This window comes from Falco rusticolus, chromosome 4 (genome assembly GCF_015220075.1).
Source record: "Falco rusticolus isolate bFalRus1 chromosome 4, bFalRus1.pri, whole genome shotgun sequence".
In the NCBI taxonomy this organism is placed as follows: domain Eukaryota; kingdom Metazoa; phylum Chordata; class Aves; order Falconiformes; family Falconidae; genus Falco; species Falco rusticolus.
The window spans coordinates 75,445,344-75,465,573 of NC_051190.1; the positions used below are offsets into that span (position 1 = coordinate 75,445,344).

The window sequence follows — 20,230 nt, forward strand, 5'->3', positions numbered from 1 at the left end:
ATGTCCCCTGCTTCTAAATCAAACTTGGACTTACCCAATTGCTTGATTTTTCTACCATTTCTTACCGCACTACAGGAGTCTCACTACGCACATTTTATAATTACAGTTATCTGAAATGCCATATGAGGTTTGCACCCTCTATATCGAATCCACTCAAACCAAGTCAGGTTTTTTCCTCCAAAAGCTTTAATCCACCTTTATTACTCCCCTCCCATCAGTTGTCAATAGTGGTAATTTGATCAATACAGCTTACGTCACACCCACACCGTTTCTGGCTCCCTGCTTCCTCTGACACTGCCCTTAATCTGTTGGCAATTATGTTCAGGATGATTTTTTTCCACCAGTGACTAAGGTTAAACTTCTGAAATTATCTGGCTTGGAAGAATCTTCCTTTCTTTAAAGCTGGTACAAGTACTGCTTTTAGTTCCTTACCTGCTACCTCCTTGTGTTCCTATATGCTTTACTCAGATACTCTCTGGTTTTTGGCTGGTGTGCTGGCGCTTGCACTGGCAGCCTTCAGCAACTCAGCCATTACACTGTTCCTGCAGCTATCCCAGTTCTGACTGCTTCGCTGCTCGTCTCATTTTTTTTTTTGTCTGCAAACATAAGTAGAACCAATATATCAAACAACATAGCTACCAGGACCTTTCAAGTCAGTGATGTCAATACATTTTGTACTTTATTTAAAAAACATGATCAAGATTATTGGACCAAGGCCCAGCTTATTACATCTGCATGCATGGATAATATATCTGTATTTACACTTTTTTTTTTTTTTTTTGAGGTCTGATTTCTTCAAAATGGTCCCCAAGTCAAGTTTCCATTTTCATGGGACATAAGGATACAGCTTCTGAAAACCATCCCATGTGCATTAACATGCATTGTTATGCAGCCAGATTTAAAATTCTTGGTTGCAGCAGACACTGTATGAAGCCTGAGGCCAACACAGGCCATCAAGTCTGCTCTGTGGATCTCTGTGCCTTAGCAGGAACCGTTTGGATGGGAGCTTGCTGTATCTGTTTCCTCTCCTGCCCTTGCTTCTGCCATAGTTGCTGCTTCTCTCCTTCTGGTGGTGTTCCAGAAAGCAAGCCAACACGGCATTGGGTGTTATGTGGCTAGCAAAATGCTCACAGCACTATCTGTTCTCTCTTCTCCCACATGGTTCTGACCTTAACTGAATCTGGGTAGAGAAACTGTGTGCCTAGATTCACTACTAGAGCACAACAGGTTATTGTGCAGCTGCTGCTCTGTGGTACCTGCTCATTCTTAGCCTGTAGAAAGTAGAAAGGAAACAGGGGTATGAAACTAAAAACTTGTGCATCCTACAGGCTGTGACTTCATAGTCAGGCTGTGGTCACACACACAAAAACCGAAGCACCTCTGTCTGCAGTTCTGGCCATCCAGCTCCAGGCAGATGCTCACTGCAAGAGCTTTTTGAATATCATTGTATTTTTGCTAATTCATCTTGACTTTTTTTACTCACTCTTCCTAACTGCCACACTGTCCAAAGACAGTAAAACAGTCAGGCTTGCTGAACCAAACTGGGGCAAAGCCCTGGCAAGCTCAGTGTCATGGTACTGCTGTGTCTGGTCAGAACCGGGCATCTTGTGCCCCGGTCAGTTCAAACATCACTTATTCCCCATGCAGGAAGGCAGCAGAACTGTGAGGTGAAGCATAAATGAGAGGACGTATGCTGCCTCCATCACTGGATGAATTTGAAGAGTGGTCTTGCAAACCATATCTTACCTGCTCAGTACCAAGAGGCTCAAGTACCACAGTATATTCCCTGAAGGAAATGGTTGCAGTTTCTTGGCTATGAGCATGTGAACAGAGCTGTGCTTTCTGTTTCACTATCAAGACTATTATCTGTAAAACTGTACATTCCTTTAATTAAATAGCAAATAATGTATTTGCTTAATTCTACTTTCTATTGCAAAAACATATGATCGTGGAAATGATGGATTCTGGTGTCTGCCAGCTCCCTGATATCCATACGTGTTTTAGAATCTAGGCAATTAGAGCATTCATGTGGTAATTCCTCCATTATACTTTTCACATTAATATGATAATTTCTTCTGAATTTTTTAGTCAAATTAATTGCATTGAGCCTTATTTTGGGTATACCAAGCATCCTTCTAAAGAGAGTTATTAAACAAACAATTTTTATCTCACTTAAGAATTGCCTTAATAACAACATTCAGGTAAGCTGGTTCATGATCTGATATGATGATAGCTCCGATTTTTATATGTGTTGTGTTGTCAGGCAACTTGTGAGATAATAGAAAAGATCTACTCTTGGCTAGGGAGAGGATGAGATGTGAAGTTTTCTCTGCTGGAGTGCATATGCCTTCAGACATCAAAGCTTTTAAAATTTTCCATAGAGCAGAATGGAAATGGGACATTTTATCACCTGGGGTGCTGCCTGCTCCCTACTGCTTTGCCTGCCTAGCAGCTCCCCAGGGCAGGAGCAAAAGCAGTTCAGATTAGAGGCCAGAAGAGGGGGCGTACTCCTGGCTGTGGCTGTGGGCATCCACTGACAGTAGATAGATGCCAGGACAAAAAAAAAAAAAAAAAAAAAAAGAAAGGTAACTGTTTTATTTGGGAACTTTATAATGACCACAAACCTCAATAAAGAAGCTCTATCCTGGGCAATTCTAAACCAAGCACCTGCAGGAGAAGATTCTTTACTCTTTAAAGGCTCTGACCTTCAGCTCTATCTACTCCTCCAGCATGGCATGGAAATAAACTGTAATTGTGTAGCACTGCCAATCTATATTATAAAGACACTCTTGTCATAAGATGGGATAGATGTCTGGTTACAAAATGGGAATGTCCTAAAATACACACCCAATATTTTTATCATTAGTCTACAGCAACATGAGAAAGCTATGCATGATGAGTTCAGAGGCAGATGCTACACAGGCTGCATAGAAGGTCAGGGAGCAGCAGTGAGAAAGATGTGGTGGTCTCCTGCAAATGCAAAAGGGGTCTCTGAACAATGTCAGATATGAGTTTGGAAGGGTGACATTTTTATTTATTTTTATTGGGTGGTTATGCACTTGTGAGAAATAGAGGCCAAGACTTGGGCCTGGGAAAACTAATTATGCTTGGAATTTATCTTGATAAAATATAAAGGCAGATTATGTTCCTTGGGTCAAAAGTTGTTAGCGTAAGTATGAGATTATGAGTTCTTTGGTTTTTTACTGCTTTAAGAAGACAGAGAGAGAGAGAGAACTTTTTAAAGAAAAAACAAGAGTACTGAAATAATGACTATAAGCATACAGAGAGAATTTGTTGATTAGGGTGGTAGGTACTTCTACAAAATGTTATTTTTGCTGATTTAGGTGTCCTGTCCACTACCTCAGCCAAAGGCTGTTATCACAAGCTCTGTAGTAAACAACCCTTCCCATGGTTTGTCCTCCTGTTTCTAAAAGATGATCTGATTCTCCTGGACTGTTGAGCTCAAGATAAATGGAAAAAAGTGGGAGATGATCCTTTTAAAGGCAAAGTACGTGCTGAAGGAAAACTAATTTTCATGTGCTGTTAGTGGCAGCCAAAGTACCACTTCCTAGATACAGGCCAAAGGAAGAGGAGGTGAAATATTTGGGTACACGCTATAGGCTATGTACCCATGAAACTTCCACTTCAAATGCCAGCCAAATCTTCTCTTAACTGGCTTGAGACAAATAATCACCCAACACGAATCAGCAAAGTTAAAATGCTGGTTTTTTCAACCTTGTTTTTAATTGAGCAATTCCATATCTAAACTTCTTGCCCAATAGTTACTCCAAATACTTTACAATGCAGTTTAGTTTTTAATCCTGAAAATGACAATCTCAGCCTACAGTTGAATTTTCGTGTTGGTGATCATCACTACTGACCATCTGCCCCTGGTCAAATTTATTTTATTAAGCCCTTTATTTATTTCTGGAGGATTTGCTGCACAGTATGATAAATACCTGTTTGTCAGCAGGGTGTTCTAACCTTCATTGGACAGGCTTGTTGAGAAGCAGTCAGGACTCTTTACCTCATATCCACAACATAAAAGGGGTAGAGTTTGTGTCTCCTTTCCCACCATTTAATCTTTACGGAGGGCTGCTTCTCCCATGAAGAGATCTGCTCTACAGTGTGAGTAGAGGCACTGGGAGACCCACTCACAGTAGGTATATTGCAGGTGATCTGGCTATAAAATTAAGTCCGTATGCCCAGTCCACAGTTTTTCAGTGGCAGGCAGCTGTCTCCTAGAAGTAAGAGAGCAGTACAGCTCCTTCAAAAACAGTGGTCTGCCACCCACACTGGTAGAGATGGCAAGACTGCTATGCACCACTGCCCTTGGGGTTTCCCTTCCTATTAACTGATAATGTATGTGCTGCTTACACAGTCTGATGTGTAATTTAAATTGCTATTGACAATGGCATGCTGAGAGAGACGTTTATTAGTTAGAGCATAAAAGGGAGGCAGGGAAAAGAAACTAGCAACGAAGCAAGTTAAGTAAACAAATATAAACATGCTTAGTCAGAACAGTCATCTGTCATACTGATTGCTTTTGAGATAAGAGAATAGATATTAAGAAGCTTGTACACTACCATGACAGAATGCAGTTTAAGGTGATAGCCTGTCCACGGACTAATACTCTGACTTTAAATAAATCCATTCTAAAGAGTCCTGCCATACACAGCAGAGGGGCCATGATAAATGATGGCCTCAGGTCCTGTTGCCCCTCTTTTCAGGGGAGTGAGTCAGCATCAAGGTGATTCAGGGCCTCTTCCACTCCCAGGTCCCTCAACCTGGTGATCCCTTTGCAGTACTGGAAGGAACAAAATGAGGGATTTCTTCCCATGTTAGTCACCTCAGCAGTTGGTCCAGTTATGTGTAGATTTTTAATTTCAAGTCAGAATAACTAATGATTAAATTTGTTTTGTGAAGGTGCGGTCCAAGCTGCAGCTTCATGACTGCTTGATGCCCATCAAAGCTGGGGCTTTGCCAACAGGAGCCATCTCCTCTCTCCCATCTCTCATCTTGTGCCTTCCCTTTCCCCTCTGCTGGCACTAGTACCCCTGCAGGCATGCCAAGAGCTGGAGAAGGGAACTGATGCAACTGGAAGTGCAGCGGGTTTTGCTGGTAAGCTTTCAGCTGGGGCAGCGCACCACTGTGCTTCTCCCCACGGCCCCGCAGTGCTGCTGCATGCTGCATGGGTGGGAGAAATGGCTGGGAGTGGGAAGAAGTGTGGGACCATCTCCCTCAGAGGCCTTAAAACAATTGTGATTCACAGCCCTCCAAAGCTTTCCAGGGAGGAAAAATAGGCCTCAGGAAAAAGAAATGTGTGTGCCAGCTTTAGGTTAAATTCCCTTTTCTATCACAGACTTCCTAGCTGACTTTGAACAGGTCATTTTAATCTCTTTCTGCCTTAGATTTCCCTCTCCAAAATGAAGACAGAGCAGCACTTTTATCTTTCAGAACAAACACATAAGAGATTTTGAGGTGCTGAGGTGCCCAGGTACTCTGGGAATAGGGGCACAGAAAGACTTTTGATAGGTCTGCAAATATTTTTAAAGTGCTTCTGCCTCAAGCTTCCCTTTTTAATTGCCTTAATTGTAGACAGCATTTGTAGTGCACATATAAGTTCTTTGTAGCTTAACATTTTGTAAGCATCCATGCTTTTGGCAAATCATTGGTGTAACTGAATTCCAGATAATAGAATTGAATGTATAATGATGAGATACATGGCAAAGGATGGCAGGGGTTTTTCAGGCTTTAAAAACGTTTTCACTGTGTTTCAAGTTTCAGTAACTTTTAGTGGCGCCACTCAACAACAGAGTGAGCAAGCACTCCATGGTGAAAACACCAGCTGTGGTCTATTTTACACACAGTTACCTTTCAATCAGTCATACCATAGCATTACTCACTCCATCCAAACATCCGTCTGATCTGAGGAGATCAATTCAAGCTCATCAGACCTGATATTGTAATCTTTCCAACAGGGCTAATGTATGGTTTTGTTTGTGACCAGACCCATCACTTACAGGACTTCAGACTAATAAACTTGCTTTAATACAGAGCAGAGAGAGTGGTTGTTTGAACCACAAACATTTTTCCAGAAATAGATGACAGTACTGCATCAATACTGTCATTATGGTCCTCTTCCTAGTCTAAAAAGCTCTGCTCACAGAGTAATATTTGAAATGTTTATCCCTAGAAAAAATATACTTGGTGTAGCCACAACAAGTAGTAGAATATCCTTTTTGCCTCAGAATTTGAGATTAGAATGTCTATATTTATAGCGAAAGGAGGATGCCACTAGAAATAACTATTTACTAAGCTGGTGATACTACTATAAGGGCAGATCTTCATTCATGAAGAAGTCAGTCTAGTATTTACAAAACTCAAATGAGAGGTTACAGACTAGTTATTCTGGGATACATCTGTCCAGCTCTGACCATCTGATTTTAAAGGGCTGATTACCAGAAAGCACAGGCACCAGCACTTTTTACATGTAAGGTCCCTGAAAGATGCTGGGACAGGCAGTATTCAAAGTCATTGGTCTATTTCTGAAACCACATTTCTACATTTTCTCTCCAGCTTTATCACATACTCTTTTTTTGACCTTGGAAACACACTTCATTTCTCCATGTTTAAGCTCCTGCATTTAGAAAATGGGTATTAAGATCATAGATGCAAAGCTGCTCTAAGTTTATTGATATTTGCAGCTTTCAGAACTCTTATGGGTGGCACTGTACAAAGGCAACAAGTTTTTTACATTTTACTGAAGTGTTCATTTTTCAGCTGGCCACAGCGTTGACTGCAAATCTTCAATGTGTGGACTTGCCAATTTGAAGAAACAACTGATTTAACTAGATGTTTTTTCAAAGACATGCAGAGAAATTGGTGCAGCCCCATCATGGAGATAAATTTGTATCAGGCTGAGTGCCTCGTATTGATTAAGCTTATGTCAGCAAGGAATCAACTTGCTAATTCCATGAAAGGCACTTTTAAACTGAAATAAGAGTGTCTACACAGGGGGTTAATTTAATATTGACACTTTTTTTTCCTGAATACGACAAGCCTTTAAGCCCCACATCCCTAGTGCTGTGCATTTCAAAAGAAAAAAAAAAAAAAAAGTACAAGAAGTGGCATAGTAGACATGGCAAAACCAATCAGGTTTAAGATATATCCTGTCCTTGGCACTCTGAGTGCAACATTGGCTCAGAATTAGGCCTGCTATGATTTGAAGCATCTTTAAGTCTGCTGCTATTTAACACATTATGCGAGAACACAGTTCTGTCACAGTTTTTTAATGGCTCAAACGATGCTGACTAGCATATCCCAGAGATGTGGGTTCAAGGTTGTGGTTTCATGGCAACCTCACTTCTGCTGAGATCAGATGCAACTATGAAGTCTTTGTATCATGCAACCTGGAAGCAACAAATACATCGTTTGTAAGAAGGAGGAAAAAGTGCCTCCCCCAGAGCAGTTTGTCAAACCCTTCTGCTTCCTGTAGCAGTGGTGTAGGCAAAGTTTAGGATGAGCTGCTGCTAGCCCTGATCTGCCAAAAGGAGGACCCAGAACTCCATCTGTTAATTGCCATCACACACCTACTTGGAAGGATGTGTGTGTAGACACATTGCACTGTATTGCAGACTTCTAAGCAAACATTTAAACCAGCGTCTTCATTTTTAAAAAGTCATGATGTATTCAAAGAAGAAACTATACAACTGTAAAAAAGTATACAAACAGAATATAAAAACTCAATGGCTTTTCAAAAATACTAACCTGTTCTGTCTGTCCAGCTATAATAAATGGCAGAGCAACAGACAACATCCAAGAGAATCACATCAGCAAAATGCTTCCTGAATTTTAACAATTATTTCAACATTAATTGATTACAACACATAAAAATCAGAAGGTAGACATCCCTTATTTTCCCTTTCCATCCCTTTCTATTGCTTTCTATTCAGTGTTCCTGTTTTTATGTATAACCTTCTTCCTGAATTAAAAAGCTTCCAAAATTGAAGAGCAAGCAAGAAGTCCTCATCTCCCTCACTTTCCTGATCAAGTACATAAGGATGGAATTTCCCTTGCTTTCCAAGGGTGCGACTGGACCTTGCTTCCAATGGTGTGACCACCACTGACAGTCAAAGCGGGGAAAAAAGAAGTGTTTTCCTCTGAAAATACAGAAGTATGTAAGCATGCCAGAATCTTCTGGATGTTACAGATTTAGACATCCAGCTGTTGCTCCCACATGTGGGCTGATTCATGCCGAGCAGACTTGAGGCTGAGGGTGTTACTGCAGTGGTATGCTGCTGTAATGGGGCTGTGGCTGCTGAGACTAGCGTCCCTGACATGACCTGGATCAGTCCAGCATGAGACTTTGAGATAAGGAAGAAAACCTGGACAGACTCTGTGGCATGTGGCCAGCTGAAAGGAACAGAAGATGAAGACCTGGGACACTGAGACGATGTGGGCTCTCCTCCTGGCCGTCAGTGCTGGGAACTCTGCAATAGTTAAGCACAGACTTTATGTCAGCAATACCATATGAAAGTACACAGAACTGCAATAACCAGCCCTGCAGATGGTAAATGTGTGGCTTTCCACAGATAAATCCAAATCCAGTAAAAATTACACAGTCTTGTTAGTCACCATGGAAAACAGAGACGTCACAAAATCCAAAAGCAAAGAGTTCAGATGTGCAATAGCTTAATGTTCTGACAGGGATGCTAGGGGAGGGGAGGCTTGAATGCTTTGTGTTTGGGCTACATGTTGTGATTGCATACGTAAGCTGTACCAAATGGCTACCTGTGACAACAGGGAATGAAACTTTGCCATCCTTAAGGTAACATTCGCTACTGTGAACTTCAAGATTTTTCTGAAGTGCTGCTGCTTCTCCCCAAGGGTTGTGGGATCAGGCTAAGGATGGTTTATCTGGGCCCTAAGTGAGACAGCTGATACACTCCTAGAGGTGCTGCAGCATCGAGCAGTCCCTGTGCAGCTGAGCTCAGAGAGCAGGGGAAATGCCAACCAGAAAAGTCAGCTGCAGAACTGGAGGAAGGTCTAGAACACTAACCCTGTCTATTCTGAAGATAATTCTTTTCACACAACCAGTCCAACGTTTCTGAAAAGAATTCACTTCAAAATACAACTGACCCCTCCTATGTAAAGAAGAAAGTACTGAGGGGAGAAGAAATGCTTACAAGCATAGTGGCACATTCCTGCTGGGCAGTTTGCCTGTTTATGCTGGTTAAATATTTAAAGCTATCTTTCCAAAGTAAAGCAAAAGCCCAAAATATTTTTTCTGAAGTGAAAGTTGAGATTATCGTTTAACATGTACCAAGCCACATTCCACAGAGAAAGGCAGGCGGTGTGGGCTGCGAACTACAACCTGCTCTGATCTCATTCTGCTCACTGTCTCAATAACATTCATGGAAAATACGTGCACAACTAAAAGACACAGAAAAACAACTTTCCTCCACTCTGTCCCCCCACCTCACACACATACCTTTTCAATTTGTGTATCTTGGAATACTGATGCAGAAAATATGATCTGAATGTCATTTACAACAGTGGAAATGGGGAGTAATTTCTTTGAAAGGAACGTACTTAAAGCACAGCAAAAGCAGTATGAGGCCAGAAGTAAAAGCTCATCACGTAATTTCTTCTTGCATCACAGCCTTGTGAAGCTCTACTCACTTCCCTTGCATCTGTGAAATCAGCAGGTCTACCCCTGGGAGTAAGGATTGCCGGCTTAGGCCCTTAAGTCAGCCTCTCTGTGTTTGAAGAACAAGAGAGAGTCTGTGTTTTCAGGCACTGTATGTAACTGTAGAAGAACTCACTCAAGAAAGGGAAATAAAAGGAGAGTAAAAATGTTCGCATTCTCTCTGAACAAAATGAGCTGTGATCTGCAATTGCCCTTTTAAGAGTTGTGACTTTTTCTTGTTCTCCTGAAAACTTCTGGCAGCAGCAGCCAGGCTGCAGCCCCTGCGCCTCTCACCCCAGCGCAGAACGTGTCAGGGAAGGCAGGCAACATACGGCTTTAATTTGCAAGGGATCATCTACATTTCTTCTGAACAGAAAAGAAAACCAAATCAAATCTCCATATACTCAATCTATCTTGAATAAACAGCATTAAGGAAAAAATGCTGTGGGTATTGGGAGGAAGGGACTCCTTGCAGCCTGCTCTGACTGCGCATACCGTTTCTCCTCTTGCCTCTTTAAAGCACATGAAGTTGCTGTAATGGGGGCCTGACTTACACCAGTGCTGGTCAAAGATTGCTCTTTATTCGTAGCCCATGCTACATGGTAGGAGTTTGCGTTACAATAGGTATCACACAGCAGGAGTAAATTACCACTGACTTCAGTGGCTACAGCTGCATTTCCATTCTTTCTCCTATTCCCACACCCCCCAAATACAAATAAAAGTACAACTTTTACCTACATTGACAATCACAGACTAATACAGCCAATTAATAAAAGGCACATATAAAGGCATCTGGGATGAATTTGAGGGTAAGATGACCTGGGCCACCTGATGGTAAAAGAATTACTTGCTATCTTGTCAAATGTCTGTTAAGAACAACTGCCTCTGCGCCGAGATGACATTCCGAGCACTTGGCTGCACAGCCGTGAGCCCCTTCACTGCAGTAAGTATTCTGGCTGCTGACTCCACCATCGCCTAGGGTTCATGTTCAGCTCCTACTGATTTTCTTTGCCAATCACTGCATGTGTTTGTTATTTTTGTCAGCACAGGCATACTTCCAAGAGTCTTCTAGATGTTCCAAGAAATAGTCAATGTCCAAGGTAGGCTTTTAAATTTTAAGAATTTTGTTCTTCTGGCAAGACTAAATCCATGAGATGCTATGGCCTATGGCCCTGGGGCTGACAACTATGTTATTGGCATGTTGATAAGTGAAAAATACCTTACCATGCAACTGTAAAGGCTGCTTGAGAATCTTGTCCAGATACTTTCTCTCTGGAATTTTGGTCTGTAGACCTGTGTGTCAACTCTAGGGTCAAACAACTTAGCTTAAGCAGTATATATTATCTGGATTAAGGATTTTATCACCAGAATATATGATAACTTTAATATGGCAATATAAGGGTGTACCTTATTTCATCTCACAATTTGTGATGTACGACACTGTAATCACCTCTCCTTCATTTCACTGCATTTACACTCCTTGTACTGATTCTTCAGCAAGCATCCCTGCCTGTGCTTTGTGAGGGCTTGATGTGATGTGTACTGCCAGGACTGAGAGCCGAAATGAGACCCACCTGAGCTGTGAACCTGTACTCTCTCATCTGGAAACCCCTAGGTCACTTCATGAGACTTCATGAATTTAGTTTACACATTGCTGCCCTCACGGATTACATACTTGAACCCCTGTCTCTACCAAGCTATCAAAAACCCTCCTTTCCTTCCATCCTGAACTAATGCCCCTGCTCCCCAAAAATATTAACTGTTCTTATCAGCCAAGATTCATGCTCAACACCAGACAAAAGTCAACTTTTGACTTGTCCCACTGTATTATGATGATCTTACTTTTAACCCCTTATTTGACATTTAAATAACAAAATCTTGCGTAAGTTAAAAATCTCATTATCTGAGCATAACTTTTGGTTTAATTTGGTGGACAAATATATATGTATGCTATCATCTGTGTTTAGATTTTATTAATTTGGGTCATCACTAGCCTTACTACAAATATCGTTAGTGCTTATATTTGCATTGTCTGCATGTAACATAGGCCTGTGAGATAAAGCTGAATAATTTCTTCTAGAGAAGCAAGTTTTCCTTAAATGCTATGGAAAGGAAACATTCACTCCATCCTATTTCTGCCAGTCAATTAGAGGAAAACAAGAAAATACTGCAACTACTTTTTGCTTTGTTTCTTTCCAAAATTTAAGATTTAGATAGCTTCATTTTTTTTCCACTGAAGATTTTTGTCTCCCATCCCCCATAACAAGTAAAACCAGTACAAGCCAGCAGCCTGATGACAGCAGCAGAGTAAGGATACTACTGGGAGGCAAAGAATGTAAAACGACAAAACTCGGTAGTCTTCCCACCTGCCTGAGTCCTAATTTCCCCTAGCGGCTACTGTAACAAGTAACATCAGCACATTGTTTTGAAGTAAAAGCTGAAATTCCTTTTTATCAACGGTATGATTTTAATGCCCACATTTTGGGTTATTTTAGAACGGTAGACTGTATGTCTGTGGCAAGGGGGAAGAGCACCCATGCTTTAAGGAAGACACTGTTTGTAAGAACATGATTACTGTTGTACTCACCCAAGCAAAGGTGGCACGCAGTCCAGTCTCCTCTCTCCAACAGTCACCCCTGGTGGATACCTAAGGAGTCATTAAAAGAACAAGGCAGATACACAGACAGTCTCCCGTGGATGCGATGTGCAGTACTGGGGTGGCATGAAGAAGTAGTATCTTTTATTAGACCAAGATATATAGGTGGAAAAATGAGGTAAACTTTTGGTCATACAAACTTTTCTTAGGGTTAGAAACACCAGCTGCAGCTTTCAGTTAAGAACAATTGCTTAACATTTACTAAGATACTTATTAAGCCAGCTCTGAAAGGAAGACAGTAGCTTTAGAATGCAGGACGTTAATCACGTTAATGATGCTAAGGATAGAAGAAAGAGTGGCATTTATTAACTAAGCAAAAAGGAGAGACAATTTCCTTACAGTCTGTTGATTTGGAGAGTTAAGGGCGTGGGGGTGTGTGTGTGTGTGTAAGCAGAAGGAAAATATACTGTCAGACCAGCATCTCTGCCAAGTCCCTGGGTTTGGGTGTTGGGCAGAGTTAGGAAACCTAGTTCCCAGGCTCACTTCTGTGGGACAAGTTCTGTAGTTTCCCTTAAGGATCAGGTTTGAAAGAGGAGAGGGAGAATGTCCTGTTCAGTGAGAAACACTCCCTCACCAGCAGCACAGTGGTTTGGTCTATGAAGACAGTCTCTGGGAGTTCATGCTGGTGCTCAGTGGTCATTTGCAGCAGCAAAACTACCAGGAAGGCAGCCCTGCACAGGATGAAGTACATTACAGTCCTGGAACTGCAAATGTAAGACTGGATGATGCTGGTGGTTTGATGGCAGGGGGTGTTCATTGCTGTTGTAGCGGCTGGGCATCAACACATCTTACATTTCTTGCTGAGGCATGGTTTACACTGATCTGGTGTTTTGGACCACAGAGAATTATGCTTCTAATGATGAGTTTTGTGGTTTGGGGTGCTTGAAATGTAGGACAAATGCTTCTGGGAAGATTCTTTCCATGCAGGATTTTCTTCTGTTATATGAAAAATCGTTGAACAGTTAAAACCAGCAAGTCCTAGGAACCTTCCTGAACATAGCAGCTGTCAGCCCTCATTCTTCCCCCCAAAACAACCCCTTCATTCCCATTTCTACTTTTTCTTTCTGAGCTGGTTTCACTGATACACCTCTATCTAATTTCTAAGAAGTTGTTCTCAAGTTGCATATAGCTTTAGTAGTTACTGCTTCAGAACAACAAAAAAATATAGCTTGTTAACCCCAAAATTTGCCTACTTTTCCTTCTATACCAGTTGGTCTGAAAAAAGCTATTACCTACGTGTACAAACCTTGTCCTGTATAAAGTCATCTTCCTCCTGGAACAGTTTTCTGGATTGCTGCACACAGCCACTTAGAACAGTGACTTTTCAGTGTTTTCCAGTTGGAGAAGTATTTCCTAAGTATTTCAAATGCAGACACCCGTAGACAGAATTTCAGCCAACTGATGATGGACTTAGGCATCTTAATTACCTTTCCTAGATTGTGTGATATGTCCCCAGGTCTGAAGGCCACAGGCAGAATTAGCCATGTTAGACAAGTTAGGAATTCACACTCCTTTTCTATGAGAAAAAGCACGTATAATACATGTTCCTCTCTAAAGATCCAGTGTCCAGTTGTTTTAAGATCAATAGGAAAACAATACTCTCATTTAGGGTTGAATATAAATTAGGGTTTGAGCTACAAAGAAGTTAGTAATGTTAGTTACTGATGTAGATCTGAAGAGGAATATCCGTAGCTTAAAACTGTAAATATGATATGCAAGGAATCAAACTTTTTTTAGCAGAAGATGGAAAAAGATATAATCTGTGCATATCATTTTTGAACTACGGTCCTCTGAGAAGAGAGTTTTTGACAGAACTCAATGAACCTCAGTAAACGAGGACATCAGCAATCGGCATATTTAAGGTTGTGCAATTTCTAGACATGATCCTGCTCCTGCAGTCGTTACACAGCATAGATCTTGCTATTAATTAGTTTGAATGTGGGACAGCACTGCTGGGAGAAAGTGGCCTAAATAGCATGGTCCAAATTTTATCTGTAGCTATCCAAGAAATATGGATGTCTTTTATTAACCCTTGCCACCTGTGACAGCTAGAAATAAATGCAGGGCTTGTCTTATTCCTAATGGATTTTTGCAGTTTGTTAGCGTGTAACATGGAAAGGGTGGGAGCATGCCGCAAGAGAAGGGAGACAGCTGGCCCGAGACATTTCATGCCTGGTTCAGCCTAAATGGCAACATGAACTGTCGGACAAGTATGAGGACATTCACGCACACGACGCAGAGGCTTGGTTACTGAATGCTTGGAGAACATGGCAGGATTCTCCTCCTCCTCCTCTCCAGGAGCACGGTCTATTATTCTTATTGAATTCCAGTGAGTACAGCATATCCCCCATTCAGCCTCCATCATTTTTCCAGACTACACAGTTCAGAAGAACCAACAGGCCCTCCATTCTGCATGCGCAACGGGGCTTGAGACGTGCAGAAACGGCCACTGTTGGTGGTCACTGTATGCCCATTCACCTCCTCCCCCGAATACAGCCAGTATTTCACCACCCTGACGGGGAGGTATTTGCAAGTCACGCAGCATTCATCCGGAGTTAAGCTGGCATAGCTGCCCACCGGGCAGCGGGAGGAAGAGGAATGGGAAAGCCCTGTTGTGATTATTTCCCATCTCAGGCTGCTGCTGTAGGCATGACAGGAGGAAGACGCACATAAAATACTGGCAGTAGCTCAGCAGGGAGATACTCGCCGGGTGTCTCTGGAGGGAGGCGAGTGTTGGCCACCCGCAGGTCCCCGGTTGCGTGCGAGATGAGCATCGCGGCCCCTGCCTTCGGACCGGCGCCGAGGTGCTACAGCAGCCCTGGCTGGGAGAGTTCAGCCCTGCAAAGACGCTCTCCGGCTGTTCGCGGCTCCCTACGGCTGACCCGTGACAACAGCACTGGCCACCCCCCGGCCCTGCCCTTTGCCATTTGGCAAACACGGACGCCCGCCCCACCTCAACCCCCACCGCCCCCTGCCCCTGCCGGGCTGTGAGTGGAACCGAAATCGGCGCAGCTGCCTTTCCGCCGGCGGAGGCGCCGAGTTCGGTGGGCCCTGGACCCCACCGGGGTGCGCAGTTCAATGGCCTCAGTCATCACCGGGGGAGCCAAAACCGACCCCCGGCACAGCCGCCCCCGGCACCCCGCCGGCTCCGCGCGGCAGCCGCCGGCGTCCAGCCCAGCCGCCCCGGCGGGACCGGCCCCCCCTGCCCCTCCGCACTGCCGAAAGAAAGGCACGGCCCCCCGCCCCCCGATCATCCCCCCGCCGGCACGGCACGGCACGGCACGGCTCGGCACGGCTCGGGGCCGCCCCCCCTGGCGGCGCCCCCTTTCCCCCGCGCCGCCCCCGCCTTTGTGCGCGGCTTGGGGCAGCCCCGCGCCCGCCTGCGCCCGCCCCCGGGTGAGGCGTTGGGAGACGGTCCCTTACGCAGGAAAGTTCGGCGTCGGTTTCAAGGCCCCTCCCTCCCGGTGAAAGGCAGACTGCGGGGCGCCTGGAAACCGGTCGGAGGGAGCGCGGCGCGGCGAGGCGAGGGGCGCGGGCTCGAGGGGCCGGCACAAATGGTCAGGCGGCGGCGGCGGCGGCGGAGGCGGCGGTGGTGGTAGGCGGAGGCGCGGCGGGCGCTGCCGCCGGTGCGGGCAGAGCTGCGTGCCGCGGCCGCGCGAGTGGCGGCCGGGGTTGCCCCGTCCCTGCCCGCCGCTCCCTTCATGAGTCGCAAGTTCGGGCCGGGAGGAGCAGCGGCGGCGGCGGGGCGGCGGGAGCCCGGCTGGGCGGGCGGCACCGACTGAGCATGGCCGAGCGGCGCGGGCCGGCGGCGAGCGGCGGCGGGGAAGTTGGCGGCGGGGAAGTTGGCGGCGGGCGGCGGGCGGGCGGCGGCCGGTGCCCGCGGCTGCCGCCGCCGCTGCTGCCGCCGCCGCTGCTGCTGCTGCTGCTGTGGGCGGCGGCGCTGCCGGCCGGGGGCCAGCCGCCGGCGCCGCAGTACAACGGCGAGCGGGGCATCTCCATCCCGGACCACGGCTATTGCCAGCCCATCTCCATCCCGCTCTGCACCGACATCGCTTACAACCAGACCATCATGCCCAACCTGCTGGGCCACACCAACCAGGAGGACGCGGGGCTGGAGGTGCACCAGTTCTACCCGCTGGTGAAGGTGCAGTGCTCGGCCGAGCTCAAGTTCTTCCTCTGCTCCATGTACGCCCCGGTGTGCACCGTGCTGGAGCAGGCCCTGCCGCCCTGCCGCTCCCTCTGCGAGCGGGCTCGCCAGGGCTGCGAGGCCCTCATGAACAAGTTCGGCTTCCAGTGGCCCGACACGCTGCGCTGCGAGAAGTTCCCGGTGCACGGGGCCGGCGAGCTCTGCGTGGGGCAGAACGCCTCCGAGCGCGGCACACCCACGCCCGCCCTGCGCCCCGAGAGCTGGACCAGCAACCCCCACCGCGGCGGCGGCGGCGCTGGGGGCTCGGGGCCCGGCGAGCCCCGCGGGCGCTTCTCCTGCCCGCGGGCGCTGAAGGTGCCCTCCTACCTGAACTACCGCTTCCTGGGGGAGAAGGACTGCGGGGCGCCCTGCGAGCCCGGCCGCCTCTACGGGCTCATGTACTTCGGGCCCGAGGAGCTGCGCTTCTCCCGCACCTGGATCGGCATCTGGTCCGTGCTCTGCTGCGCCTCCACCCTCTTCACCGTCCTCACCTACCTGGTGGACATGAAGCGGTTCAGCTACCCCGAGCGGCCCATCATCTTCCTCTCGGGCTGCTACACGGCGGTGGCCGTGGCCTACATCGCCGGCTTCCTGCTGGAGGAGAGGGTGGTCTGCAACGAGCGCTTCGCCGAGGACGGCTCCCGCACCGTGGCGCAGGGCACGAAGCGGGAGGGCTGCACCATCCTCTTCATGATGCTCTACTTTTTCGGCATGGCCAGCTCCATCTGGTGGGTCATCCTCTCCCTCACCTGGTTCCTGGCCGCCGGCATGAAGTGGGGCCACGAGGCCATTGAGGCCAACTCCCAGTACTTCCACCTGGCCGCCTGGGCCGTGCCGGCCATCAAGACTATCACGATCCTGGCCCTGGGGCAGGTGGATGGAGACGTCCTCAGCGGCGTCTGCTTTGTGGGCATCAACAACGTGGATGCCCTGCGGGGCTTCGTGCTGGCCCCCTTGTTCGTCTACCTGTTCATCGGCACCTCCTTCCTGCTGGCCGGCTTTGTGTCCCTCTTCAGGATCCGGACCATCATGAAGCATGACGGCACCAAGACGGAAAAGCTGGAGAAGCTCATGGTGAGGATAGGCATCTTCAGCGTCCTCTACACGGTGCCGGCCACCATTGTCATTGCCTGCTATTTTTACGAGCAAGCTTTTAGGGAACAGTGGGAGAGGAGCTGGGTCACGCAGAGCTGTAAGAGCTATGCCATCCCCTGCCCCAACAACCACAGCAGCCATCACCCACCCATGAGCCCTGACTTCACCGTCTTCATGATCAAGTATCTCATGACCTTAATCGTGGGCATCACGTCGGGCTTCTGGATCTGGTCTGGGAAAACCCTGAACTCCTGGAGGAAGTTTTACACCAGGCTCACCAACAGCAAGCAGGGCGAGACCACCGTCTGAGACCCCTGCCCGCTGGGCCAGGGGGGTGGCGGGTGGGTGGGATGGCAGCCGGAGGACCGGGGCTCTGCCTTGGGAAGCAGCTCCTTGTCCAGCCAGGGCAGACTTTGGGGACCGCGACTCGCAGCCGCAGGCGGCGGGGGGCGGAGGACGAGCCAGGTGGGGACCCCCGCCCCGGGGCGCCCGGCTCTGCCCTCCCGGCACCACTCGGGCCGGCTCCGGTAGGAACTGAACACTGTCAGGTTGGGGGAGAGGGATGTAAATAGCCTCTGTAAGATTTTGTAAGTATATTTGTATTTAAATTACAAAAATCTCACATTTTTAATTATGTAGGACACTTTTTACCAGTTTGCGGATTTTGCTTCTTCCCTCCCCCCCCCCCCTTTTTTTTTATTTAAAAAAAAAAAAAAAAGGCGTTGGATTTTTATTTCGTAGGGCAGGATGGGAAAAACTGCCGGTAAGAGAAACCAAAACAAACCCCTTTCTTCTCCCCCACACAGGTTTTGTAATGGCTTTGCTTGGAGTTTCAGTTGCATGAGCAGCAGGGCCCGGAGCGCGGCTGCCGGGGGCGCCGCCTGACGCGGGCTGGGGCTGGGCCGCGGCCCCGGCCTGCCGGAGGTATGTGGCGGTGGAGGTGGGGCTGGGGCTGGGGAGGAGCGCCGCTTCCCGCCCCGGCCCCGCGGGGGGACGGACCCCCGCCCGGGCCCACACGGCGGAGGGCAGCCGGCCGCCCGGGCCTGGCGCAGGGACGGGCTGCCCCTGGCTTCGGCCGGCCGCGGCGGAGCCGGGCCCCGCTGACCCCGGCGGGCGCCGCCGGAGCCCTGTGAGGGGGTAGAAGCGACACCCAGCGCGGCCCGCGGTGCGCCCGGCGTTTCCGAGGGCCCAGAGCCGCGCCCGGCGGCCCCGGCCGCCCTCGGCCGGTTTTACGGCATGTGTTTGGGTGCACCGCACAGCTGGAGGGGAGCTGGCCCGCAGGAGTTGAGGCCGCACGCCGCCTGCACCTGTAGCACGTCCGACGGCTCGGGCGGCGGCCGGGGAGGTAGATGCACCGAACTTGCCCGACGCCGTGTTCCGCGGGGCCGGCCGGCACCCCCGGGCGCTGCCCCGCCGCCCCCCCCCCCCCCTCGCCGGGCGGGCCGCGCTGGGTGGGCAGGGGCAGGACCGGGCTCAGCAAAAAGCTCGTCATCGGGGTAAAACGTTGTATTCAGGTTTTATTACCACCCCCACCCCCCTTTAATTGGATCCATGCGCTGGCTCTTCATTTGGGAAACGGTGGAGCGGTTGCCATTCCCCTGAATTTTTACTCATTACGCACTATGAGGGTGTGATGATTTTTGCCAGTAGTAAAAACGAAGGAAGGGAAAAAGAAAACCGGAATGTTTCAGCAGTCTGGTGGGATGCGAGACCTCAAAGAGCCTCTGTTGTCTTTTTTCCCCTCTTTTTGTCGGTACAGTAATAACATTACATACTATACTGCAGAGATAAGGTACCATGTGTGCAGTATATCTGCTACCTTGTATGCTCCTGGGTGTGTGGGATTGTGCTTCTTAATAATAATTAAAAAAAAAAAAAGGTTAAAAATGAAATTGTAACTTTTGACAGATGCATTTGAATATTTAGTCCTCTGTATGAAAAACAGCAGAATGCTTCTCTCCTGATTGTATTGTTTTAAACTTTTTTTTTATATACAAATGCCTGTATTTAGGTTCATAAACATTATCTATGGCTACCATACCCTGAAATGCAAAATTATTTGAATTTGGTATGCATTTATTTCTGTTCATTATCACAAGATCATCTATATTTATAGAGGAATAGAAATTTATATATATTAAATACCATATTTTTAATTTCTCTGAAATAAATTGAGGTTTTGTACAAAACTACAAAACTATCTTGTCTTTTTACATATTCCTCTGACTAAAATACTGTGTGAAAACAGGATATATACTAGAAGATGCATGGGATTCCTTTTTTCTTTTCTTATGTTGAGTTCACAGTAACAAGCTGGAATTCAGTGTAGGAATTCATTGTGCATTTTGGTTTTTATCTCTGGGCCGGTCTAGATTAATCCTTCAAAAGAAGTAATGTAAACTGTTCAAGATCTCTGACAGGGTATGGTTGGTGGTGTGAAATCCAAGAACAGATCTGCTATATGGCAAGAGAAGAAAGAAGCTCACTAGTTGGTTGGGTTTTTTTTGTTTGTTAAAGAAAAGGGTTCTCTCAACTTAGGCTTTCTTCTCCCTTTGCTATTAAAATTATAATAAAAAAGATTTTCTCACTGCTTAAAATGACA

General features: G+C 47.0%; 1 protein-coding gene across 2 annotated transcripts; it reads left to right on the forward strand.

Annotated features, from left to right (window-relative positions):
• Window positions 1–15,919: 15,919 nt before the first annotated feature.
• Window positions 15,920–20,230, forward strand: FZD1 (frizzled class receptor 1). Of its 2 annotated transcripts, XM_037386155.1 has the most exons (2): window positions 16,017–17,607; window positions 18,435–20,230. In XM_037386155.1, exons 1-2 carry the CDS (start codon window positions 16,132–16,134, stop codon window positions 18,441–18,443), a joined length of 1,485 nt encoding a protein of 494 aa, XP_037242052.1. In that variant the 5' UTR covers window positions 16,017–16,131; the 3' UTR covers window positions 18,444–20,230. The 2 variants fall into 2 exon arrangements, with proteins under 2 accessions (XP_037242051.1, XP_037242052.1); XM_037386154.1 differs by having other exon boundaries at window positions 15,920–20,230.